At 40.5% G+C, this 25,887-nt stretch overlaps 2 protein-coding genes across 2 annotated transcripts; one reads left to right on the top strand and one right to left on the bottom strand.

Annotated features, from left to right (window-relative positions):
• Positions 1-385: 385 nt before the first annotated feature.
• On the bottom strand, positions 386-17,063 carry COMMD5 (COMM domain containing 5). The gene is made up of 7 exons (XM_054388857.1): positions 16,892-17,063; positions 13,525-13,685; positions 12,413-12,441; positions 8,828-8,878; positions 4,762-4,857; positions 3,215-3,290; positions 386-826 (listed from the first exon to the last, which is right to left on the bottom strand). Exons 1-7 carry the CDS (start codon positions 17,061-17,063, stop codon positions 725-727), a joined length of 687 nt encoding a protein of 228 aa, XP_054244832.1. The 3' UTR covers positions 386-724.
• A 258-nt stretch (positions 17,064-17,321) lies between these two features.
• FAM199X (family with sequence similarity 199, X-linked) lies at positions 17,322-25,373 on the top strand. The gene is made up of 6 exons (XM_054388752.1): positions 17,322-17,509; positions 20,450-20,669; positions 22,389-22,538; positions 22,868-23,029; positions 24,129-24,389; positions 25,203-25,373. Exons 1-6 carry the CDS (start codon positions 17,322-17,324, stop codon positions 25,371-25,373), a joined length of 1,152 nt encoding a protein of 383 aa, XP_054244727.1.
• The last annotated feature ends 514 nt before the right edge of the window (positions 25,374-25,887 follow it).

The following is a 25,887-nucleotide window of genomic DNA, read 5'->3' as shown; positions in this document are numbered from 1 at the left end:
GCTGTTTGCTGTCATCAGAGTGCCAGAGGTGTCTGCCCAGTAATGTCAGATGATTCCGTTCATATTGAACATATAGGAAATACGTTTCTAGGTAGGCAGCTATAATATTACTGCTGTTCAGGCCATTCAGATAAAAACTTAGATTGCACCTTTCCACTTCTGTAATTCCATGGAATTAGTTCCAGAGGTTTAGTTTCTATTTCTTTCTCAGTCTATAGACTTACAATTTTCTTCAAAATTTGCCTTTCAATCTCTGTAGCTCAACCTCAGTCACTTAGTGAGACACCAGACAGCAGTTTTACTTATGCAAAACTCAAGTTCACATTTGTCATACTAGAGCACAGGAGTGGTTTTTAAATTTTATTTCTTGAAATGCTGCAGAGAATTCTTATGGTACACATTGACAGGCCTTCCAGTAGCAGGCTTTCAAAAATAATTAGTGATGACTCATAATCAGAAATGACTCTTACATTATTTAAAAAAATGTTTTGATGAATCATGCAAAAAACTCACAAACAGCATTATATTTTTTCAGATATTCTTGTTTTTTCTTAAGTCTTAGGAAAAGAGCTTGTGCTTTTAACACTTGAAAAAATATTTACAGCAGACAGCATAAACTCTATGCAGTTCAGACAGGCAGAGTGGTGATGGTCCCCTGCTTTGCCATTCACAAAACAGACCAAGGGTTTCAGATCTGTTCTATAAACCCCCAATTTAAAAGTGTTCAGTCCTGGATCTTCAATATGCTCCTTTTCTCCAAATCATTCATTTCCTTCAGTATAAGGGCAACATTGTATCTCAGTTCTTGAAACTTTGCAACTGGCACCTGAAACAGAATATTTGGGTTAGAAAGCCTGAAACATCTTAGCAACTTTGACTAGGGCATGCCTATGGGAACATTCCACAGCATCAGCCCATCTCTCTTAAAATAGCACTTAAGACGAAGGATTTGAGGTTAGTAAAATTCAGTTAATTCAGCTAAATCATCTGGGTGAAAAAGAAGAGGTGGAAAACCCGGAACTAACATTTACATAGTACATGTCCTGTACTGCCTGATGTGAGAAGGGAAGTACTCCAGAAACTGATGGCTGCTGTGATGAAGTAAAGAGTCATGGATTGGAAGGAAAGATAAAGACACATGGAAGGTCGTGGAGTCTACAGAATTCTCAAGCAACAAATTCCAGATATTCTGTTTGTCTAAAATTGATGGAGAAAGGAATTGAGCCTCCAGCAAGCCAGCTGGCAACAACCTCAAGAGCAAAAATGACTGGGCATTGTCTATACATGGAAGGCAAAAGATTTTGATTGAATATACAAAACATTTTTGACTGGAGGAGACTAATGGACTGTCCTTTGGGACTTCAAGCCTGAGAAGTCAAACGGATGGAAGTCTGTTATCTGTTAGGACACAACCACATCTGAGCACAGGCACAGACTGGGTGACACAGACTGACAGTGCAGTGCACAAACACGTGTGCAGTCTAGCTAGTCCCAGGCTGCTCTGCAGGGCACTGCCTAATTTACTCTATTTCTTGGACTGGAGTGAAGACACACAGTTCTTTTGACAGAGTCCCTCATCATCCTTCTGCCTACTGTAGCACAGATATCAATTATACCAACATCTGATTTGCATTTTCCATATGCATCAGAAATATATAAAAAGGCATCATGTCCTTCCTTTTCACTTCTGACATATACACAAGACTCAAAATACTGCAATTCCCATTGCTTTTTACAAAATCTCCATTGTCAGAAGGTCACAGTGAAATTAAAATACCAAACTGAGCCAAACTTAAGAGACTGAAGAGTGTAACTTCTCCCTGTGGCATACACGCTTTAAACCATTTGTAACAGAATTATCCTCTGGACTTACCACCTTATATAAGCCCTGCAAATTATCAGGACATTCTGAATACATCTGAATGAAAGGAAACTGAAGAGCTAAGAACTATGCTTATATGTGGTACCTTGAACCAAAACAGAGATTTATCCCAAAGTACTACTAACTGCAGAAAGACCATTCATCAGATACAGAAATCATCTTTACAGCCAGATCTTTGGCATTCAGATCTAAGCAGCAGCAGTGAGCTGATTCTAAGAGAAGCACAATGTTTGTTACCAGGTATTTGCACTTCTGCATGTGCTGGACAGGCACACCAATACATCTCCAGTGCAGAACAGCAAAGGATCTTCCACAGACTTACAACAAAAAACCTTAAACCCAAAACAAAACAACCAGGAACAACGCCACCAAGAGCAAGGCTTGACATTATATACCAGGAAATAAAGCCCCAAATCTAAACAGCAAAGAATATATACTAGTTTCTATTCTCACAAGTGACTCACACCACTGAAAAGGATTAACCTGGAGTCCATGGCGTTATGGAAGACCTCAGTGTGTATGGGATGTTCTGAGATGGACTGTCAACAGAGCAGTGAATTCCATCTCCTGTGAAGCGACACCCTCAGCACTTTGCAACGTAGCGCAGAGGTTGTGCCGCCCTTGATGGCTGCTGCCTCATAAAGCATTGTAACAGTACAGTCAGTCCATCTTCCTCCCCACAGTGCATTGCTGCTTCCTCCAGACTACTACTTGAACACGAACTGAAGACAAAATCTTTAGAGTTCAATGTAACAATGCCTGCTGTGCACTGAATTCCTGTATGCACCACCATGTTATTTATTGAGCAAACAGCATTCCTTTTCCAAGGTTAAAAACATGGAAGAGTTTATGCCATCTTCTGGCATGCCTTCACATACGGTGTCATAAATACTGCCACTGACTAATTCTGAGGTAAAAACCCAGGACTTTTTCTTTCTTACTTTCTTTTTAGCAGCAAGAACTGTACTGAACAAAAAAATCTATCTCTGCTGCAGAAGCAAATGTGACCAGTCTCCACCAAATGTAGGAGGTTTAGAAGTGTATCATACATTATATAAACTACCCCAGCAATTTTTCTGCTCTCAAAAGGCACCATCAGGTCTGAGGGTTACAGCTGATAACAACCCCAGATATTATGCATCAGTGCTTTTCAGTAATTCATATTCTTCTAACAAACGAGGCTACACTGAACATGAAGGATTCCAAAGCAAACCAACACACTGTTAACATAATACACTGTTTACAAAAGATTTAGTAATTTAAATAGTAATTCAGCTTTCTAAAATGATCTTCAAGTGGCTTCTTTTTAATTATTATGGCAATCAGACTTACTTCAAAGCGATGAGCTGTCCCATCTGAAAGCTTCATCATCATTAGAATGGATGGTTGAAGTGCACGGGCCAGTGAACTGAAATTATTTACATTGTTAGTATTACAATAATAGACATCAGCAGTGCGACCAGTACATTGTACAGCAACAATTTAAGATGTTCCTGCAGGCTTTGTAGAGAACATTGAGTAATTTCAATCATAGAGTCCTGTACCTGGCTGGAAACTCATGAACATAAGTGTCCTGTCCAATTTACCTCAGTATTGAGACTAAACACTTTTAAAATACTTTAGTAACTGCAAGTTCAGGAGCATTTTAATTTTACATAATAAGCACTTTAGTGGAACTAAACCAGGAATAAGAGCTGACCAAGTACTGCTAGTAATAATGCACAGCCTTCTTATGCCATTTACCACGTTGCATTTTCCCTTCCATCTCTTCATACTTTCAACTGCCATCTCTTTTGGGGAATTAAGCTCTTCTAGCTTTCATCCTAAACTTGTGGGTTATTATTTTATTTGATGACCCAAATAGGGGAAATGAGTCATTCTTGTGCAGCTTCCATCAACTGATGTTGCCAAAGCCTGCTCAGGTACTGACAGGCATTACAGCCAGAAGCTATACCTCTTCGCAGAGGCTGTTGCTGGATGATAAACAAAAAATCCTGGGGGGGAGGTTGACTGGAAAGGAAAATAAGAGGAAGGAAATAGAAAAGCATAACATATTGCCCCTGTGTTTTTTGGAAAATAAATCACAGGATTTGTCTGCAGCTTGAAAGCATTGTGCCTGAGGATGTTTATCGGAACATTTTGCTCTCTTACAGGTACAGATTTTTTTTCTGCATAGTAATACCTGTGTGGTGCTTATATGTGGAATATGGCAAGAAGCTATTTACCTCAGGCACAGACAGGATGATCACAAAAGCCTCTGCTCTGGTTTGTGAAAGAAACCAGGAGGAAGATCAGTGACCAACCCCCTAAGCATGGCAGTGGAAAGGTGCTGAAATCTCTCTTTATAGAATGCACAGCACACTGTACAGGTGATGGTAAGTAATTTTACGTAACATGTGCAACATAGAAGTGTACTTGAGAGGCTGAGTAGATGATTTCCCTCCCCTGCATCAGTGAAACTGAGAGCTTGGTTGTCTGTGTGAAGCTTAATCCATCTAATTTATTCTGTCATCTCTGAGGACCCATGGAGTTTTATCAGCTCCATTAGGTTTTAAAATATTGAAAGACAGACTCAGACCTTGAGTAAAATGTTTTGAGACAGAGATTCTAGAGATACCAACAAATAAGGAGCTGAGAAAGTATCAACAGTAGATGAAGGCAGCAGCCTGATGGCAGGTCCATGTTAACAGCAGTAACTTGTATGTAAATTGATTTTTATGCTGTTCAGAAAGTCCCTTCTGTATTTTACTGTTTCCATGCTACACAACAATTCCTAACAGCAAGATACATTTTAACACCAATAACTTTAAGCACAATAAGATACCAGTTTAACCTTAGGCAAAATAATTTCTAGGGTCATGCAGGATTCTCTTTTATACCTTGTGGATATAGCTACGTCCACTCTCCACTTGAACTCCTGGACACTTGGCAGCCTGCTTCGTTGCATCAGAGCCGTGCCTTCGGAATCAGGGCGCCTACAGAGTAAATCAGAAGTGGGAGACTGAAGTGAAAATTCATAAAAGAAACAACAACCTAAAGAGAAAACAAGATTTCTCAGAACAAACCTGTCCAAAACATGTTTCTCTCTTACGTCTACCATCATTTAGAGAGGTCTAAATGAGTGGAGGTTTTATGTACTTAAGACAGTTGGGCTCAGATTGCCCAATTTTCCTGTGCTTAACTATGGTCCATGTTAAAAAAACCAAAAAACAAACAAACAAACAAACAAAACCCCCAATTGATTCTGTATAATTACAGTAAACTGATGTCACTACAAAATTCAGTAAGAGTCATCACAGTGGCTGGCATGTTTATTATTTCAGTTATATATACCTGTGAGGGATTGAAAGCCATCTGCAAATATATCTTTACCTTTGTGCAGCTCAAACAGGAACAAGCAAGCAGGAATGAGACAGATGACTTAAGCAAAAAAAATTGGGAGTAAGGTCACTGTGCTCCCTCAGCAGAAAGCATCTAGTATTAGCAAGCAGCAATGTTTTAAAATACAATAAATATCAGAAGCATACTTTAAAAAACTAAATCAGACAGTGGTTCTTGCTAATCCAATGTAATTTAGAAATACTTAAATTCCTTGCATAATATGTTCATCACCAGGCCCAGCACAACCTTCAAGATTTTTGTCTAATCTAATGTGTAAGAAGCCAAGGACTTAATTCATTAGTCATAGAGCAGAAGAATCAGGCTGATCAAGCCTCAGTTTTTCTGCAAGGAAATACAGTTGACAGTGATTTAACTTCAGACAGTTGACAATCTTTAACATTTTAACAGCATCTTAAGCTCTGGGTAAGTAAACAAGCCAAATCCATTTCAAAAACGTAACCACCACCCCTTTTTAGAAATATATGCAGAAATATCTTCAGAATGAGGTCACTCAGCTGGTCCATTCAGGAACTAATCTGGACTTCATGTTACTTAGCATATTTTTATTTTATTTTGCTAAGCACTCCATGTCTCTGGGAGTTATTTACAGTACATTTCAAAGCTACTCCAGTACTCCTGCTAAGGGCAGGATAAGAAATGTTACATCCTTTATCCATGGTACTAGACATAATCTAATTACAGACTTTACATCAGAAAGGAATCCTCTCTGAACAAGTCAAGGACTGCAGGAATGATAGTTTAACATCCCTACTCAGATCCTGGTGTGCAAGTTAGCTGGTGCCTTTAGAAACTGCCCAGAAAGATTAATGATTTGATAAGGTACACAGGACTGACAGGATGAGATTTTCCAATACTCTTGGATTTAACAGAGGCAATGTAAAGAAGAATGTATTTTTTTTGGGGGGGAGGGTGAGGTGGGGGGAGGGGGTTGGGCAGTGTCAGAAGTGACACACATTTCTTAGAGTAGGGTAGAGGAATGAGCAAAAAAAAAAAAAAATAGATCAGCTGGTTCTTACTCACTGTTGACTACTGGATAGGAAGTAGGTCACCACAGCTGGGTGCAGCCATGAGGAGCTGGAGTCTAGGATAGTCATTAGCAGGATTAAAAGTAAGAACAGGCCTTTCCCTCAGTGGTGAGCTGCTGCCAGAGTACTGCTTAATTTGGGGAATGCCTAAAAATAGCCATGCTGCTACTGCTTCCTTAAGACATGCTATCTGCCATCAATGGAAGATAGTCCATTCAGTGCAGCACCAGTATTTTGGGAGAGAAAAGAAAAATCAGGAAGATGTTCTAGTTAGCAGCAGTGGGAAAGGTCAGCAATGGCCAAACAGGGGTGAAGCTTCTGAATATTGTTAAGCCATGGTGTTTCTGTGGCCAAACCACAAAGCTTTAGTTCTGGTCAAGACTGCACTTCAGTGCCATTCCATTGTGGCTTTTATAGCTTAGTTAAAGCTTCTGTCAGTACTTTCCCAGCTTGGACCAGTGTGCAAATGGAACTGCAAGAATCCTGTAAAGATGACAGAATGCATATAGTAGCCAACATACATACAGAAATTATACAGGTCATTAATCAAGCCAGTAGTTTCTATGAGGACTAGCAAAATGGAGCACAAAAGAATCAGTGGATCTTATATCCAAAACCTATAGACTACAATTACATTTTGTAAACACTCTGTGCCAGCAGCTGCAGTGTACTGTCAGACATAGTACAGAAGGTGAAGTTAGAACAAGTAAAGCACCCTGGATCACCTAGAGACCATCTGCATTGTCTGTGGAAAGGATGATACACCTGGTGACAAAAACATCATCTGCCAGAAGAGCAGCGAAAAATTAAAGGGAATTTGAAGCAGCAGCTGACCTAACAATATCAAAACTAAAGACAAATTCTGGATGACTCCCTCTGCAAATAACAAGACATGCCTAGCAGGCCACTGAAGAGGGAGAACGAATAAATTGTTATGTATGAAAATGCTGACAAATGGCACACAGAATGCACCCTCCTGGTAGAAACTAAAGTTACACTATTAAAAAAAAAAAAGCAGTACATTTGTTATGAACATTCAGAGAGGAGGAAGTTTGACTTATCCTTTCTGTTTAAAAAAATAATTTAATTTCATGCAATTATCTGATGGTGTCAATGTGACAAGTTTTCTCTTTCAGTCTACATAGTTTGATGGAACTGTGGGGACACAGAAATTCAGCTGTCAAATTTCCAGTACTTCAGAGCTGTTGTTTAATGAACAAAATTGCAAAAATAGGATAAGATGGCAGGAAAAGTATTAAAAATTGATTTTTCTGGGTTATCTAGCCCATACTGAATTTCTGATCAGATGCTAATACTTCTCTTACCATCACAATCAGATATATTTACAACTCAATAAGCATATGTATGATTCAGTGTTACATTTAAGATTATAAAAGCAGATCTGTCTAGAAATCAAATCTGAGGTGTTCTTTGCTCTGAAAACACAGAGCAAGATTACACTGGATAATCACAGCTTTCAAAATGAGAAAAAGCTAAATTTTCCAGCATCGTGATTTCACAGTAGAAAACAGACAATCATGCATACTTCAAATGACAGCTAAATTTATCTTCTTTCTCCACTGCAAACAATATTTCCACTTTGCAATCATGAATTTTGTATTCTTAACACCTATAATTCAAACAGAAGAGCAATGAAAAGATGAGAAGGCTGAATTTATTTTTTACTCCAAGAACCTTTAGCTTAAAGCCAAGATTTTAACCAAGGAATTAAAAATATTTTAAACTTTGGTAGCAGCATTTAGACCCCCACAACTACGATTATCAGGATTCCATGCAGAATATCTGAAGCAGCATTGGGTTTGTGACCTCAAGTTTCAAGAAGGAAAGTTCTGCATGTGCAAAAAGTTCCAGCAATTTCTAGATGTATGAACAGCTAAGTAAGGTTGAGCAGAGAACCATATAGAGAAAAGGAATCCCTAAAATGGCCAAAAGAGAAAGGCTGTGCAAAAAGTTCTTGATCTAGGACTTCCTCTGGAGCTACTGAGGTATACAGGTTAGAAAATGAATTTCAGCTAGCAGAGTACTTGATATCTCACACATCATCAGGGCACCCAATATGAATTCCCAATTCAGCTGTACTATAAGATTTGATGAAAAGCTGAGAAACCTTCCATGAACCACAGCATGTAGAAGGCAGATGTACATTGCCTTTCAGCAGATGAAGTCTCTCACTTTTTCTCTGATTTGCAATGATGATGCTGCCAAAAACGCACGTTTCATGTGTAGGTATTGATACACCTTACAGAGTCTATGGAACGTTAGAGAAATGGAGAGGTGATGACTACAGAAAAACTGAAAATTGGCATGACAGCTACATCCTGCATATAGAGCTATGTATGATGGACGACATGTTATGTGGAATCAAAATAATGGGACAAATCTTGTTCTCATTAGTTGATAGAATTTTGCTGTTCCTTCAACAGGCCTGGGATTTTTGTCAGCAGAGCTCTGTGTAACCCTGCTGATTGCACAATATATGATACATGAAGATACTGACCTGTTACCAAAGACTACACTGGAAAAGTCCACAATGAAATCTTCTGGTATCCTTAAAGAGAAGAGCAATACAAAACAGTTAAGTTTTTTGTAACCACAAATATATAGCCTTAGCTACAAAAAGAACACAAAAATGTGTCAACGTTTTCCATCTTCCACTGCTTAAAATTGCCATCAACTCTTACATAAGCACTTCAGTATTGATTCAGCCTAGGCTCTCAAAAGGACAGATGATGTTTTTATATCAAGAACCCTAAAAACTGTATTCTGTCTTCCTGTTCTACCTAGTACGGCAAGAGTGAGTTTCAAAAGAACACTGTATTTGCTTAACTTCTCTCAATCAAGTCAAAATAAGTTTTACTGATGGCTCTGACAAGTGCAGATGGCAGACCAGCAATGGACGCTTTCAAAAATCCTGAACCTACACATTTATTTTCACTTTCACCTGAAGTATAATGAAATGAAGACAAAATGGATTGCTCCCTCAAAAGTTAAAACAGAGGCACTTTTAGCTAGGATAACTTACAAAAGGAGCATATCTAATGTGGGGAGGACAAGCACGACTTTGATTGGGACCATGAGAACTGGTTGACTCACTCCATCCACCCTATGCCTCTCCACTACTTTGCCCGCACTGTGGATACCTTACAAACAAGCTGCTGTTGATTTTCAGTTCAATATATCAGATCATAAGCTGCAAAGACTGCTGAGCAAACCCTATCCGTTCAGCTGCCTTTGCCACAGGGATGGTGACCTCCTACTGAGAGGCAGGTTGGACAAGCAGGAGAAGCAACTACTTCTGCTGCCACAGTTAAATCCAGCACTCAACATGAATCAGTGCCCAGAGACATTACTCACTGGTGGCTTGAGATACCCAGCGGTATATCAAAGAAAAATAAAAGCAAACAAGGAAGTTATTTGTCCTGAAGGGTTTACAGTGTGTAATGATGGGAGAAAAAACAACTCATCAACTCACACAGTGGGAAGATGACATAGCAGTTATTAGAGCTTGACTTCTTAATGGCAGAAGTGGGGTTAAAATAATAGCTGGAGACAGGGGGATGTGATATGATTATTATACCTACCACGATACTTGCTTGACTGTATGTAGCAAATGCTACTAAACCAGAAGCATTAACACTACCTTTGAGATTGCATTGTTTTCACAAGTTCACAATCAAGTTAATGATTATGCTGAAAACTCTGTTCCTGGCTCAAGCAGCTTACATGAGGCCAGTCACACACTAAGCAGATCAGGCACCGAACATGGCACAGATCAGGCCTGAGCTACAGATGGCAATCAGTTTTCACAGGAACATTCTGAGGAAAGGACTCAAAGGGCAAGGAAGAAGGTATGAGGATGTCTCAATTCCATGTTATTGGCCTGAGCCATAAAGTTACGAAACAACTTAGTACCCACAATTTATAGTGAATTTATTCTCACTGACACAGCCAGTCAGGACAAACATTTGGGATACAGACTTGAAACCCTGTGAAATCAGTAGTACTGATCTAATTAATCAGAAGTGGGAATGTTTCCCATCCTCTCTCTCTACTAAAACTAGAAGCCAAGACCAGATGCATCTCCAGGAAATGGAGAAGTACATGACTTTATATGGGTGGAATCTTCAGCATCACCAAAGAAAACAAAATAGAATGCAGGAAAGGTTAAAAGAAAGGTAACATGTCTCAGAGCTCAAAACTTTTAGAAGACACAACAGAAAACAGAAAATTAGCTATTTTTTTACCTACAATCCAAAATACCTGCCCAAACACTGGGTGCCAATAATGCCAAGACACTGCTGTTCAACTAATTACACGTGTTCTTCATGCACGTGATCACAGGATGACCCACAGGAGTCACTGCAGAAGACTAAGTGTCTAAATGCAATTAGTAGGTGCCTTAAAAATGAGCAGGTATTTTATCTCCAGACCCAAGTGCACTGGGAAACTAGGAAATGACATTTCCCATAGGAACCAAAGATGACAAAGGTGCTACCAAATTTACTAGTTATCATAGCTTTAGAGCAGAATAAGCTATCTAGTCTTCTAAGAATTTAGCCACAAGGTGAAGAGAGCTACTCACAGGAATAAGCCTGTCAGAGATTCAAGTGAGGAAGAGTCCCAATAATGTGAGAATCATAGAAGCATAGTAGCACATAAAACATACATGTCTGCAAGCAACACAAATGCCTTCACTGGAACTATTGCTGCTGTATCAGTCATGTTAACCACAAGACAAAAAAGATTTATCAAGATATAAAAAAGATAAAATAATCATCCAGATTGAAAACCCAGCTACAAAAGTGTAAGGCACTAAAGTGTGGTCAAATGACAAGGCCAGGGGCCTGAGGGTCTGTATGTCTGGAACAGCCAGCATACGCAGTCAGCCCAGCCAGGGACTCCTGGCACTCCTGTATGCCAGCTTTCTCCACTGCTCAGTAGAGGAATATTCATCCACCCCTAGAGAACTTGGCATGGAGCTTTTAGTGCTCTTCCTTATTCCTTAATCACACTGAACATATGCTGTGTGCACCTCGAAAAACACCAACTCCCACTAGGTCAAAAGTGATTCATCCGTTTCTTACTGACCTACTTTAACCTGGGTGTGAACTCCATGACGGCAGAGGAAGCAGCTCACAAAACAAAAGGCAGGCCAAACTCCAGAACTGAGCTGCAGATGAAATTGAATCAGCTAGCAAGGCACTTTTCATCATGGCCCAAATTACACCTTTCACTGATTACATGTCTAAATCTGCAGCTTTAATTTGCCTGCAGTTGCTCATAAACTAAATTATGCTTATGACTCTGCAGAACAGAGTCTGAGGAAAAAGCCAAATGTGCAGGTTAATGGACAAAGAAGGATGAAAAAAATAGAATCAGAAACATATCTATTTCTCCCAGACAGCAATCAGAATGCTAAGAGTTACAGAGAGTTAGCGTTTTAAAATAATTAAGCCTTGGTGCAGAAGCTTCTCTGTAGAAGGAAACATCAGCTGCTGCTACTCACATTGCTACTGGCTATTGAAATAAGGAAAAATCTATTAAAGTTATTAGCATCTGATGCCTAGCTTTTAGGATATATACTCTGAACAGACTGATACAGATTTTGACTAAGGGTGTGACAAACATTATGCTTTCTTGGGCAATGGGTAGGAGAACTCAGAACTAAATAAGATGGTAGAATTTTCTGAGAGTTATACGACTGGCCTTTCAAAGAAGTAAAAAAAGTAGGGCAGTTTCTCAGCTTCTGAAATGTTACCACCATCTTACCAAACATGTTAAAAACTACTGCAGGGCAAGGTGGGGATGGCAGAGAGAAGGTCACTCACATTTGCATAACCTTCATTACAGATTAAATTGGACCAGTCTCCTCAGCATGTGAAATCTACTGCTCGTGCGCCGTGCTACATCAAGTCTTACACAACACCTGTTTTTTTCCTCTAGCCTCACGTGACGTTTGGCAGCAGACGTGTTATTTACAGGTAAATTTTATACCAACTTTGTTGTGCAAAAAGCTGATTTGGGGAAGTAGTTACATAAATGTTATTAAAAAAAAATTAAAACCAGGCATAAACAGGCATACCTGAGCTCCTTTAGGTCTTCCTTAAAAACCTAGAAAGACAAGGAAAATTTTAGAGAATGTGTAGCCTTGCAGAATCATTTCTTACCTAATGAATTAATAGTGGTTACTTGCTTGGAATCTTTCCCCAAGGGTTTTAGTCTGGAGTGCCAGTAGTTTTGAAATGACAGGTCACACATTGAGAAGGATTTTTGGAAGTGGTCAATCAAGTTGTGAGAAACTAATTTTAAAGACTTAAACCTCTTGGAAGCCTTTATTTCTGAAAATAAGATCCCTGCCATTTCTTTTATGTAGCTATCCATAACATGCTTCTTTCAGTGTAATTACATGCACTTATTCTCAAATGTGTTTTGCAGTAACTTATTTAAACTGTGACAACAGGCAGGAAGTGGTAAAAGATAAGCTCTGAATACTAAAAGCACATTTTCACTGTGTTTCCTGGGTAAACATGAAAATAGTATTTTAAACAAGGCAGCAATGCTGGAAGCCCAGAAGTGGTTCACTCGTATGAAAATAAAATGAGAAAAGAGAAAACGTAAGATAAGGTAACATGAAAAAGGGAAAAAAATAGCCATGAAGAAGGGATGCAGGTTGGTAACATGGCAGATGTATACACATTCACACAGAGCATCACAGCATAAGCAGAAACAGTGCTTTCTCCCAATTTCCACTAAGTTGTTTGGGCTCTAAGACCTTTCTTCCTCTGTGGCATCAGTATGAAGACAGGCAGGCAAACAAATACAGGAAATTCCTAGTGTGGACAAAAGGAGCAGTATGTGTGAGCACACAGTTAGGGAAAGAGAGTTGATGCCAGTGAAATAACACTTTGCAGTGATTTCTTTGGGGGGGATTAATATAAGAGTGAAAGTAAACATGCACAGACAACAAAGATGCTGAAGCAGAAACAGATGCAGGAATCTCTTTCCCAAAGCTTAAATACTCTTCCAAAAAGCTCGCTGCAAATCTATGCAACCAGTAAAATAGATTTTGAACAGTTTTTTCCAACTCTTTAACTTGGAGTAACATTTTTATGTGTGTCCTCCCACTCTGGTAAATAGGGTTCAGGCCTCACGTCTGATGCACTTATCAGGACTCCAAGTACTTCCAAAACTTACTTCTTGTTTGAAAGTTGATAAGGGGAGTCTCAGCGCTTCTCGAAGAAGGGTATACATGCCAGAAATGAGGAAAGCAAGTTGCTCTTCTGAGAGATTAGAGCTTTCTGCAATCAGCTTGACAGATTCTTTGCAGTCTTTTCCTTCCAGTGCATTAACAGTGACTGAATAAGAAAGCAAAGCAAGATCCCTTTAAAAAGAGGAAGATCTGGAAACTGTGAACATTAACATGAATGTGTCTATGAACTTACTCGAATTCACACAGTGACATTTCTCCTGATGTGAAACCATCACTTCAGGTCTCTGTAAACACATCTGATCACCCACCACCACAGGTCAGTCTCATGACACTTTACCAACAGAAATTCAATTGATCACGCTTTTGCATTGTAAAATTGAAGATGTTTCCACTGCTGAAATTTGTTCCACTGGGATAATGCAAAAAGAAAAGAATTCATCGCTCAGAAGTACAAATCCAAATTGAGCTTCTATCAATCAACTTGTTCACATCAGAAGTCTGCTTACAGCTTAATTACACTTCTGAGACAACAGGATAAGAGAAGATTCAGAGAGCAAACAATTCAACACTGTTCTCCGATATTTTACATAATGAATTTCTTTTGCAATGTCAGCAGAGACTAAGAAATAAATGAGCAAAGAGACTAAACTAAACCTTCAAGTCTGGTGGTTTGCACAGCCACTCATCATACAACTTTGAAGGAAATTTCTGTTAACCCACATGGCAATATGAAACACTAATAACTGGTGTGGGTTTATCTCAGTCTTCATTGTTCAGTTATTCTTCCTTTTTCCATATACACACTGGTTTATGTAAAATTTTGCTGTCATGTCAGCCTCTGTCCTGCATTCTGATCAGCCTGGATGGACTGCTGGAGCCACAGGAAGCATCACTGTGGATAAAGAAGAGATTACTGACACAATCCCATTGCAGCACTCAGGCATTAGATTAGTCATTTATAATGAGCCATATTAGTGCTGTGAATAAAATATGAAAGTGTCCACCAAGTGTTACTGAAAGCCATCAATAAGAGATTAGTTTGATACTAATATTTGGAATTAAAAAAAAAAAAAAGTTTTAATCAAACTGCCAGTGTTCCCACCTTCCTTTTGGTATGAGGTGAGTTTCACTGTCTACTACCTTCTAATTCTGGATAAATTTTCATTGCTTTTCACGTTTTAAAATGCACACCAAATTCACTGGTGAGTCTTGGATCATTCATGTGCTGAGTGAATTTGTCTGGCACTACCTGTATGGCAGATTTCACACAGAGTGGCCACGATGGGCAAGGTGCTGGTGCCAACCTTTCCATGCTGGCTGGTAAAGGCTCTACTGTAGACAACAGGACTGACTTTGAGAAGACTCTACTGGAAAGGCCAAGTATGGATCAGCACTGAGGCCTATCTACTAGATCATGCACAGAGCAGGGAACAGGTTGCTGTCTGCTTACCTACTTAAATGCAGCTTTGATCTATTTCTTCAAAGAAAAGGTTGCTTATAGCTTTTAACTAGACAGCGTTGATGCCAATATATGTCTTCTTTCTGTTGCCCAATCCTTACAGCTGGCTAAAAATCCACATCATCTTTTATAACCTACGTGCAACACCCTAAAATAGATTTTTTTTTTTTACTCAGTATAGCTCAGGGAACTCTGAAATATCAGCAGTACCAATGTTTCCAAAAGCAAATCTGAGGGAGGAAGAAAAAACCAAACCCAAAAACATCCCAAGAAAATCTCACTTCTGGGTCATTTGCTCCTAGGAGAAGATGCCTGCAATCTCAAACTTAGACTTGCAGTTATTGCACATCCTGCAATAACACTGCAGGGTCATGAATAACCATGAGATAATGGTATCTCCAATTTTAACATCGTGAACTGAGTAAGCATATTTTTAATATTAGTTATTACTTAGCAATAAAGTAACAGCAACAGCCTCAAAAAACCTAACTTGGTGCAAGTGCCAGAGCGATTTACATATATACTGTTGAAATCCATCATGTCTTCAAAAAGTACTAAACCTTCCAACGAAAAACCATTCTTCTGCAAGCTGTTAAGCACAGATCAGCAAGAATGCAAGACATATGGAGATTCCTGTTAGCCCTGCATCATCTGGAGGCTGTCTACATCCGCTCTAGGGCACACGGGCAGGGAGGATCTGCGGGAGCGTTACTTGCCTTGGCTTCAGGTGGTTTTGAAGAACCCTTTGCTCCCTCTACAGCAGGAAGCAATTATTGCACACCTAAATGCAGGCGGTAATAGGCACCGAAATTAAACCTGGTAAATACTCTACTGGGATACTCGATCGGGCTCAGGAGACTGTCAGGCTTTCTGGCACTGATATGACATTTTGAACTGCATTGCCCCTGCACTAGACAGCAAATATGGTTCAAAACCTGTACTTACTTTTGTCCCAAATGCCACTGCCTCTATGCTCCTTTAGTTATTGCAAGGAAACCCTGTATACATTGCTCCATTTCTGACACTGTGCAGCAGCAGTTTTAGAGACAAACCAGCTATCAGATGCTTGGAGTTCTTAGCGACACGAATCAAGAAGTAAAAGCATGAAAGAAAGTTAGCTGAGAAAACATGCATTTAAGGACTGCAGCACCACACCATGATGGGCAGCAGCTGGTCTCCTCTCAGCTGGCCACAAACAAGCTCTGCTCACAAACCACTCGCTTTGCTATTCCGTGGTTACTCTGCATACAATAATTTACCCAACTCAGTAACTGATCTTCGTGGTCAAAGGTACCTTGAGAAAATCTAACCTGTCTTGCCTTACCACAGGGAGCAGCAAAAATCAGGCAGAGCATTTTCTACCTTACAGCCCCAACTTCAAAAAGAGAGTTGCACTCCAAGATTCCTTTATTTTCCTGCACGTTGTAAAAATAGCCCTGAGGTCTCTGACTTTCACATGCCCTACAGTCTGACAGTGACTTGCCCACTGATTCAGGGATGGAGGGGTGGCAGAAGAATGATTTTTAACCGTTCGTTGTGTGTTAAGGGCCATCCACAGCCACAAAAGTCCGTGTCTCATTCTCACGGATTTTACAGCATTTTTAGTAACACTAAGCGACCCCGTCACTGTACGAAACCCTCAGCTTTAACTTCCGGCAGGGAAAAGTAACGGGAAAACGTCCGGGAGAGCTGCATCCCTATTCGCGCACGGCAGAGGAGAGCAGACCCTTCAGCTGTCCCATGAGGATCTACATCTCACGCGAGGAACCAGACCGCCCGTCGGACCTGCTTAGGAAATCCCTCCCGTTCCTCTGTGGAGGGGGAGCGAGAAGGAGGACGGGGAGCTCCTGGACAGAGTTGTGCGCCGAGAGCAGGCCATGCTCGGACCCTACCTTTGAGGAGCCGCCGGAAAGTCTCCTTGCCCAGCTCCTGCATGCCCCGGGCCATGGCCTCCACCTCGGCCGGCACCCGCGGCCCAAGGAAACTGCCCCCACCGCCGCGGCCCCCGCCGCTCTCGCCGTGCCCGTAGGCCACCGCCGCAGCCTTGCCCACCGTCGCCGCCATCGCAGCGTTAACGCGCCGCCGCACACCAGGGGCGGGCACGCGTGGGACGCCCTCCGCCGCGGCAGGGGGCGCTGTGCTGGGCCGGAGCGAAGGGCCGGCGCCGGAAGGAGCTCAGCGCACCGCCCGCGAGCCTGAAGCGCATCCCGGGACCGGCCGCCCATGGCGGCGTTTGTGGCTTGGCCGATGCGTGAGTGAGGCGCTCGCCGTATCCTTTCCGCCGTCGGCGGCCTGCACCGGGGTGTTCTTGCTCTCGCCACCATGACTGAGGAGCCGTACGAGAAGTTCCTGGCTCCCGAGGAGCCGTGCCCGCTGCTCTCGCACCAGCACCCGCCGCGGGGCGGCAGCTTGAGCCTGAGCGAGGAGGGTTGCCTGGACGTCAGCGACTTCGGCTGCCAGCTCTCGTCCTGCCACCGCACCGACCCGCTGCACCGCTTCCACTCCAACAGGTCCGCCTTCAACTCCGTGAGGTCCCACGGCAGCTGCCCACCCGGCCGACCGAGTGGACTGGGCCGCGGCGGCTCGGTGATGATGAGGGGGCTGGGGCGGGCGGGAGGCACGGGGCTGAGGCGGCCAGAGGCTGGTGCCCCTCGACGGGGACCCGTCGGGCTGCCCCTGAGGCAGCGGCGATGTCTCAGCTGCTGGTGCATGAGGGCCATGCTTCCTTCCCCCACTCTTCGGCCTGGTACGAGCTGGGTATGACTGTGCTCCGGCTAGCCCAGGCAGCCCTCTCGCACGCCCCTCCTTGGGTTGCACTTACTTTGGTCGGGGATGAGCTTGTCTAGTGTTGGCTAGTAATATTACAGCTGTTAGTGTGAGTTTGGTCGTTTGTTAGAATGTGCTTATTCCGTTCCGAGTTCCTTACAACGTGTATCTGGGCGCTGTAGGTGGGCATCTGGAGAGCTGTGCATTTATAATAGTCCAAAGCAGGCCTTGCGTGACCAGAAACAAACCTGAAGAGGCTCAGAATGAGTCAGGCAGCTTGGTGACTGCACTGATTCCTGCAGAAACAATTCCATTCCATGCTACTAATTAAGGGCAAATTATTCTGTCTGTACTTTGTCAGAAAGGTCTACTCTGAAACTGTAAATGCAGCTCTACAAAAAAGTTCCAGTTGAGCTTTGTAGTTAGAATATCAAAAGTACAGTCCTACTTAACCTGAGAACCTAATTCTGCTACTGTTTATGCATAGTTGTACACTTCAGTATAGCAATAGCTTTTTTTTTTTGAGAACGGTTTGTGAGATTTTGGTCTTGAACATATGTGCAGGCTAATTTTAGGTCCTGTTCCAGAGTTGCAAGATACTTTGCTGGTTATTGCTGTTTCTGCTACAGCATAATGAATAGTGAATAATAAGTTAATCTTATTCGTTTAAATATGTATGAAATAGTGGAAGCTACATTTTAAAGTGGTAATTCACAAGGGTAAGCTCTTAACTATGGATTCTCCAATGATTCATCACAAAGAGCTTTGATCAAATATTATACATTTTCCTGATCTAGTTCTTGTATCTTAAGATCGACTTGTGATAAGAACAGCAAGATGTATTTGTGGCATATCTGTAAAGTAAATGTGTGGTATTCACCGTGTCTGCATTTAATTAATTCTGTACATTTCTCTTTGTATTGCCTTTCCCTTCCCAAGTGTGTTATTCAGGCTTGCTCATTTTACAAATCCAAATTTCTCACCCAAGCATCTTGAGTGGGTATTTCACTTCTTTGGGCAAGGACATGTCCTGTCTTGCACTGATGAAGCCATTGCAGATGCGCATCTTAATCCATGGTGTTCGCTTGAGGCTTTCTACTTTTAAAATTACAAGCAATTTTAGTGTGCTTCCCACTTCGTGTTAATGCAGTTCATGCCAGCGAGTCTGTCAGGACCCCTAGTATGAGAACGTGAGGGCCGACTGCCTGTGCCTGCAGTGATACTGCATACCTGGAGTGTCTGTGTGGAGTTGGTTGGTGATACAGACCCCATGCCTCATCCTGTGTTTTGATGAGCTGGGAACTTTGTCCACTCTTATCTTGCCTTTCATCACTGTTTCACGAATACTGAAACTAATAATGTTCAAAAGCATGCTGTGTCACCATGCTCCTCTTCTGTACCAGTAAAACATTGTATGTGTACAAGGGATGCAGAGGGGAGGGCAAGATCCACTAAATCTGCTAAGAAAAGATTTTGAAGTGTCTTTAACATTGAATAAAATCACTGCTGGCCAAACAGATGTAGGAGTGAGTCCATTACAAATATACTTAGCCAGCCTGGTGTGTAGCTTAAATTTAAGGCCAGTGAGGACCAGCCCTTCTGGGTGGTGGCATTGCTCAGCTTTGGCGGCTAGACAGAGGAATGTTTTTCTTGTTAGCCAGCCTGAAGTGGATAGGCTGATGGAACAGGAGCTGATCGTGTGGGTTTGTGTGGTGAATTTTAGAAGCTCTTTTCAAATTGTTTTGGACATGTTGCAGTGCTATGCTGACTCATAGTTGTCTCGACCTACTTTTTTCACCAGTATGTAAAATAAATCCAGATAGAGATTTCATGAGCTTGTTAAAGTCTGGCTTACTCTTACCAGAGTAAAAAACTTGTTCCATAAAGTCCTCAATTGCTTTCCTTTAGTAACAGCATTAACTAGCTTTTAAATTGGAAGGGGGAAAAAGTGTTTCATTTTGGCATGGTAGCGTTTTCACACAGATAATTTTTCCATCTTGCACTGTCTCATTCTGACAGCATGTCCAATATTTTTGGCATTCAGAGTTGAAAGTGATGAATAATGGAGTCTTGCATATATTCATAATGTGTTTCCTTATTAAGCCTTGGTTTTGAGGTAGATTACCAACCTGGAATTTCTTTTTGACTCCTTTTTGTCCTGAAGTCCAACTGATTTACTACTTATTTTTGTTTATTTCAATTTACATGGACGTTTAAACATCCCAACATATGGGAAATTAAAATTTTAATTCAGTGTAGTTAACCAACCAACCCCTCCCCCCCAGAAAAAGAAAAAAAAAAAGAAAAAAAAATGTGCTCACTATAGGCTTCATGGCTCTGGGATGGAAATTATACTAACTGGGATGTAGTTATATTAACTATGTATAAGATTTTGCTTTGCCTTTTTTAATGGGGAATTCCCTTTAGTTTTGTTTATGTCCCTTTAAAAAGATTTTAAAATATAATACTTTAATGTATGTAATTTTAACTTAATAGAATCATTGTATGATGTTACTGACAAGCAAAGCAGACATAGTTTTATGAGGCTTAAAATAATTTTTTGGGAGACATTATGACTATATATTAGCTACTTTCTATTTGTTTTGTCCTGTTTTGCAGGTGGAATTTGACGTCTTGTGGACTATATATTAGCTACTTTCTATTTGTTTTGTCCTGTTTTGCAGGTGGAATTTGACGTCTTGTGGAACGAGTGTGGCCAGCTCAGAGTGTAGTGAGGAGCTGTTCTCATCGGTTTCAGTTGGTGATCAAGATGACTGTTACTCTCTATTGGATGACCAGGAGTTCACCTCTTTTGATTTGTTCCCCGAGGGTAGTGTCTGCAGCGATGTCTCTTCTTCTATTAGCACGTACTGGGATTGGTCTGACAGTGAGTTTGAATGGCAGGTAAATTAGTTCCACTCTATTTTGTATAGACTGTTAAGTGCTGGGCTTAGCTTCAAAAAATACTCAGAGTTTGTTTCTGTCTAACTACTCAAGAGTAAATATCTGAATCTTCAGTGATAAAGAAAACGTTTTGTTCCATTTTATTCCAGCTTTTTTAATCTGGGGGAGAGACTGAAGGTCAGCTCTTCAAAGGGACGCTTATATATTATGGTAGCTTGCTTTTAGTGAACAACATACATCTTGTAGCCATGACTTTAGATCCTTTGTACTGAGGATGTGCCATGCTAATGAAATCTGGTTACAGATGTCTGCTTCCAGTGATCTGGTTGAATTAAATCTTCCTTTGGAATGGATCTGGCACCTAGGTGAAGTGTAGAAGCTCTTGCCGTATCGTATTGCTGTCTTGTTTTTCTGTGCCACCAAGAATACAGAGCTCACTTTGTCTCACCAGGATGGGAAAAGTGTGAAGGTGAATCATGTCCTCATTTTTCCTAGTCTTTGGTGGATTCAGTCCTGGCCAGGTGTCTCTGGTTTGTGGTAGTTGTCTGTGTTCATCAGTTTTTCAATTGCGGTATGCAAATCTTTTTATATATTATAGACTTAAGCCGATTTTTTTATATTATAGACTTAAATCAACTGTGAACATATACTTAACTTTTAAATAGGAAACATGGTGCTTCAGAATATACTGAGGAATGCTTCTAAGTTTTGCCATAAAGCTTAGTTAGAACACATACAGAATGTTTTAAATGCAGGATAAGGACTGAAAACATCATTTTCAAGAAAGCGCAAATCCTGTTCCAGACAATGCAAATGAATTTAAGATAAACATGGTCTGTTTAGTCTAAGTGCTCATGTATCTGTATGTTGTATCACAGAAGTTACAAGTTCATTTCTGTAGGAACAACTCGGACTGGATCCCAAAGATTCAGAACTTCACTGAGTTGTGAAATTTTAATTGCCTGATAAAACTCAGTGAGTGTTGTGAAAAGAGGCAATTTCGCGTGTCTTAGTTGGCTGACAGCATGCTTGGTTGGTAACTAGCTGTGTTTTAATTATTCTTTGTTTTGTAAAACAAGTGTTCCTTAGGAGACATACTTGATTGGACTTGTAGATTTTTGGAAAGACTTTTTATGGCGTTATCTGTCAGAATCTGTGCATGAGTAATCCAGCTGTCATGCTTTAACTGGAAGTGCATTTGCAAATTACATGTCAGCTGTACAAATGAAGCTAGCTAAAGTTCTGCAGCTGCTTCCAGGAAAATGACAGTGATTTTAATTGAACTGTCTTGTGTGATTATGGGGTGTGGTGTAAATTACAAACCTACTTTGAAATGGTTTTCCTAAAACTAGACTTGCGCTTTAAAACGGAAGCTTTAGATTTAGGTTTGGGTTGTAATGGACAATTTGCACAGACAGAGGAGGGAAATAGTTGAAATGCCACATCTGCATTCTGCTGTTTTCTTAAATGCAAATTTTTCAAAAGAGGATTGTGAGAGTATAGAGAATGGTGTGAAGGGAGTTTGCTGCAATTGCTGTGTGTTGGAAGGTTCAGAGGAGTACTGCAGGGCTATGAGTACTTCTTAAGAAGTTGTTGGAATACACAGATGAGCACTGCTTTGCTAAGTTGATGGAATGTTTTGAATTGTTAATAGTGTCAGAGTGATTTTAAATGTCTGCTATATTCTAAGGCTTTGTTCTTTCTCTTGCATGTTACAAGTTGCCTGGCAGCGACATCACAAGTGGGAGTGATGTACTTTCTGATGTTATACCTAGTATTCCAAGTTCTCCCTGTATGCTTCCTAAAAAGAAAAACAAGCACAGGAATCTTGATGAACTTCCATGGAGTGCAATGACAAATGATGAACAGGTGAAACTGACTGTTTTCCTATGTGAGAAATGTAATATACAGAAGAACTTTGAGCTAGCATCACATCTTAAAAGACATACTGGTTGCTGTAATGTAGACCTATGCAGTACCACTTGATTCCTGAAGCAAAATCTTGTCTTTCACATATGTAGTAGACAGTTTAGTGTGTACTCAGGTTTGTACCTTGAGTTTCTGAGGGTATTCAATGGTGCTAGAATCATAGGAAATATGATAATTGAGCACATTCTATTCTGTGTGCCCTTCCTTTTTCTGTCCCTCAATCAGGATCAATAATACCTTAAACTGACCTGTCTTTCTTTGGATCCCAGGTTGAATATATTGAATATTTGAGTCGCAAAGTCAGTACAGAGATGGGCCTTCGAGAGCAGCTTGATATTATTAAAATTATTGATCCTACTGCACAGATCTCGCCTACAGATAGTGAATTCATTATTGAATTGAACTGTCTCACAGATGAAAAACTGAAGCAGGTGAGTTAAGATTCTACATTTGACTTTGGGGTTTCAGCATTTGATGTCTTGCAAAATCTGTTAAAGTTGTTACCAATTTTTATATACAATCATTAGATACAGGGGGATTCACTAGAGCACAATATTGTCAATGAGGGAAAACAGAGTTCAAAAGTATATTGTATTTATTAAACTTTTATATGCAGACTGAGGTTATATATTCTTTGTGTTAAGCCTAAGCTGACTTGTATGTCATGAGTTACGCATTGTGTCCAGGACTGCTTATGACAAAGTATATTCCATATCATGACCATCAACTATATGAGGATCTTCATTTGCTCACTGAATATAAACTACTATTTAAAACTCCAAAGGATTGGAATTCACTGGGGAAGCCCATAAATTTCATGTGAAAAGAGATCTAGAAAAAGAGGTACTGAAGATGTTACAAATGACAAATTATAACAGGGGACTCCTCAATGATGTGGTAGGTGTATGCTGCTGTTTTAGTCTTTCTGCTGCTGTGATATATTGTTGGCAAAAGATGCGGTATCCAAACAAGCCAACTCTTCAGTGCTGCTTCATGGTTGTGAGTATGATGAAGGAAAAGACTGAAATGGAAAAGACTCACTGCTTTTATGGGCTTGGCCTATTTCATATATCAAGCATTTCATGAGTATCGTTTTAAAGTAGAAAAGTATTGCTGCTATTATGGCCGCTTTTGTGTGAGTATTCCTAGCAAGATAAAGGGGTCTGACACGTGGTAAATGACTTAGTTCAGTTCAACTTTATTGATATTCCTGTTTGGTGTTAAAATAATAATTTATTGTTCTGTAGTAGGAAAGCTTTGGTGGCAGGACAGGGGAAAAAAACCCCAAACCCTATTTCTTAATTTTCTTCTTTCTATAATGAAGTTACTATTAAAGTAGTTAAATTCTCTTGATGACTGCTAGATGGCTTAGGATTTAAGCAGCCACAGCAAAATGTCTTAAAAGACTAACTGAACCGATCTGATAAGTTGGTTGTTATTAATAGACAAATGGTGGTTTTTTCCATGAAAAGAAGTATCTCAGCGCAGTATTTTTCAGGGTTTAGTAATTCTGCTGCCTTTATTCTGAAGGTGAGAAACTATATCAAGGAACATGGGCCTCGTCAACGGTCAGCCAGGGAAAGCTGGAAGAGGAGTAGCTACAGTTGTGCAAGTACCAGTGGTGTGAGCGGCGCCAGCGCCAGCAGCAGCAGTGCCAGCATGGTCAGCTCAGCAAGCAGCAGTGGCTCCAGTGTTGCTAACTCCGCTTCAAACTCAAGTGCCAACATGAGTCGAGCGCACAGCGATAGTAATTTGTCCACAAGTGCTGCGGAAAGAATCCGGGATTCAAAAGTAAAGGTTCTAATTATGTACATGTTTATGCAGCTAACTTGTTAAGGCTGCTTATGTCATCTTGACTGGGATACTTGTACTGAAGGAACATGGTTAGTAACTGAGGATATGCTGAATTTGTCTAGCCTAGCCAATGCTGTTTCCTCTGGCATGCCCAGAAGGAATTTAAATTGTGATTCTCCTGTCACTTCTCTTCTAAGTGAAAGGCTGTTTGTGTATAGTAGATCATTTTGTTTAGAGTAAGGTGAACTTGGGGTTGTCTCTAACTTAGTTCTTTGAATGAACACAGCAGTTTTACCAAAAAAAAAAATTGTTTGAGATTGATGAACCTAATCTAAGGATAATTTCAGGATAGTCAAGACCCAGAATGAATATTCATCAGGCATTTTGAATCTTCATGCCTCATGAGATGACTTGGTAAAAAGTGCTAGCTGAGGTATATTGCAGTTATAGTGGTACTGTGGCATTTGTCCCGTCTCCTTAATTTCAGTTTCAGGTGTGGAGGAGAGGAGTAGTTCCTGCTTGCTCTTCAGCATCTCAGGTTGTAATTGTAAGACTGTAACATTTCCCCTGCAAGAAGGAGTCTTCTGATCAAAGACTCAGCCATGCCACATCACAGGGTGGTACTGTGCTTCATAACTCATATAGTGTAACGTTAGATACGATTTTGGATGTATGTTTGCAACACCTCTGAGAATCCATTTTAGTTATTTCTCAGAGCAAGCAGAGGTTAATATATAGTTTCCAGTTGTAAAGGTGGAGTCTAATCTGCAGAACTAAATCTTATTTTTTGTCTCTTTTGTATTTTGACAGAAACGTTCCAAACAACGGAAACTACAGCAAAAGGCCTTACGCAAAAGACAGCTGAAAGAACAAAGGCAAGCTCGTAAGGAAAGACTGAGTGGATTATTTCTTAATGAAGAAGTGCTCTCTTTAAAAGTGACTGAGGAGGACCATGAAGGAGATGTGGATGTTTTAATGTGACAGGGGTGAATTTATCAGTGTTCTTTCTAAGCCTTAAATGTATTACCCTTATTGTTTACATATATTTCTTGACCAAATTTCAATTAGTGTTAACAGTATAAACCAGATCTTTTCTCAAACGTAATTTTGGTAAGAAGGTCTAAGTATTGAGTAACTTCAGCTTTTTGAGATTAGTTTTGCATCAAAGACTTCAACAACATAACTATCTTCTGAAAAGCTGCTGAATAGGTTCAGTTTTAAGGACATTTGGAGTTGGCTAACATTCTACCTTACTTGCAAGATGTAACTCTAGGGGTGCTTTTGGATGACATGAAGCATGCATTACTGTGCCTCAGCTGTTTGTTTTGCTTTCCAACTTAGGGTTAATACTACACATGGCTTGTTCTATCTTCCCTTCCTATTATTGCGAAGACGCTTGAGCATGACAAAAAAAATCTTTAGTTCTATAGGGCTTTCATCAGTCTTGGTCTTGCATCATACAAAATCAAAGTACTATGAGAAATCTTTTTCTAGA

The sequence above is a fragment of the Indicator indicator genome, chromosome 17 (genome assembly GCF_027791375.1).
Source record: "Indicator indicator isolate 239-I01 chromosome 17, UM_Iind_1.1, whole genome shotgun sequence".
Classification (NCBI taxonomy): Eukaryota; Metazoa; Chordata; class Aves; order Piciformes; family Indicatoridae; genus Indicator; species Indicator indicator.
Note: the sequence above shows the minus strand (reverse complement) of the source record. Positions and strands in the feature narration are given on the sequence as shown.

Bases quoted from the DNA above. Each gene is read 5' to 3' on its own strand.
- COMMD5 (XM_054388857.1), bottom strand. From the start codon at position 17,063: ATGGCGGCGACGGTGGGCAAGGCTGCGGCGGTGGCCTACGGGCACGGC. The intron at 13,686-16,891 runs GTAGGGTCCGAG...TTTCTTATTCAG, and splicing joins TTTCCGGCGGCTCCTCAAAG to TCACTGTTAATGCACTGGAA. The intron at 827-3,214 runs GTAAGTCTGATT...ATTCTGTTTCAG, and splicing joins GGACAGCTCATCGCTTTGAA to GTGCCAGTTGCAAAGTTTCA.
- FAM199X (XM_054388752.1), top strand. From the start codon at position 17,322: ATGACTGAGGAGCCGTACGAGAAGTTCCTGGCTCCCGAGGAGCCGTGC. The intron at 17,510-20,449 runs GTCCGCCTTCAA...CCTGTTTTGCAG, and splicing joins CACCGCTTCCACTCCAACAG to GTGGAATTTGACGTCTTGTG. The intron at 24,390-25,202 runs GTAAAGGTTCTA...GTATTTTGACAG, and splicing joins AAAGAATCCGGGATTCAAAA to AAACGTTCCAAACAACGGAA.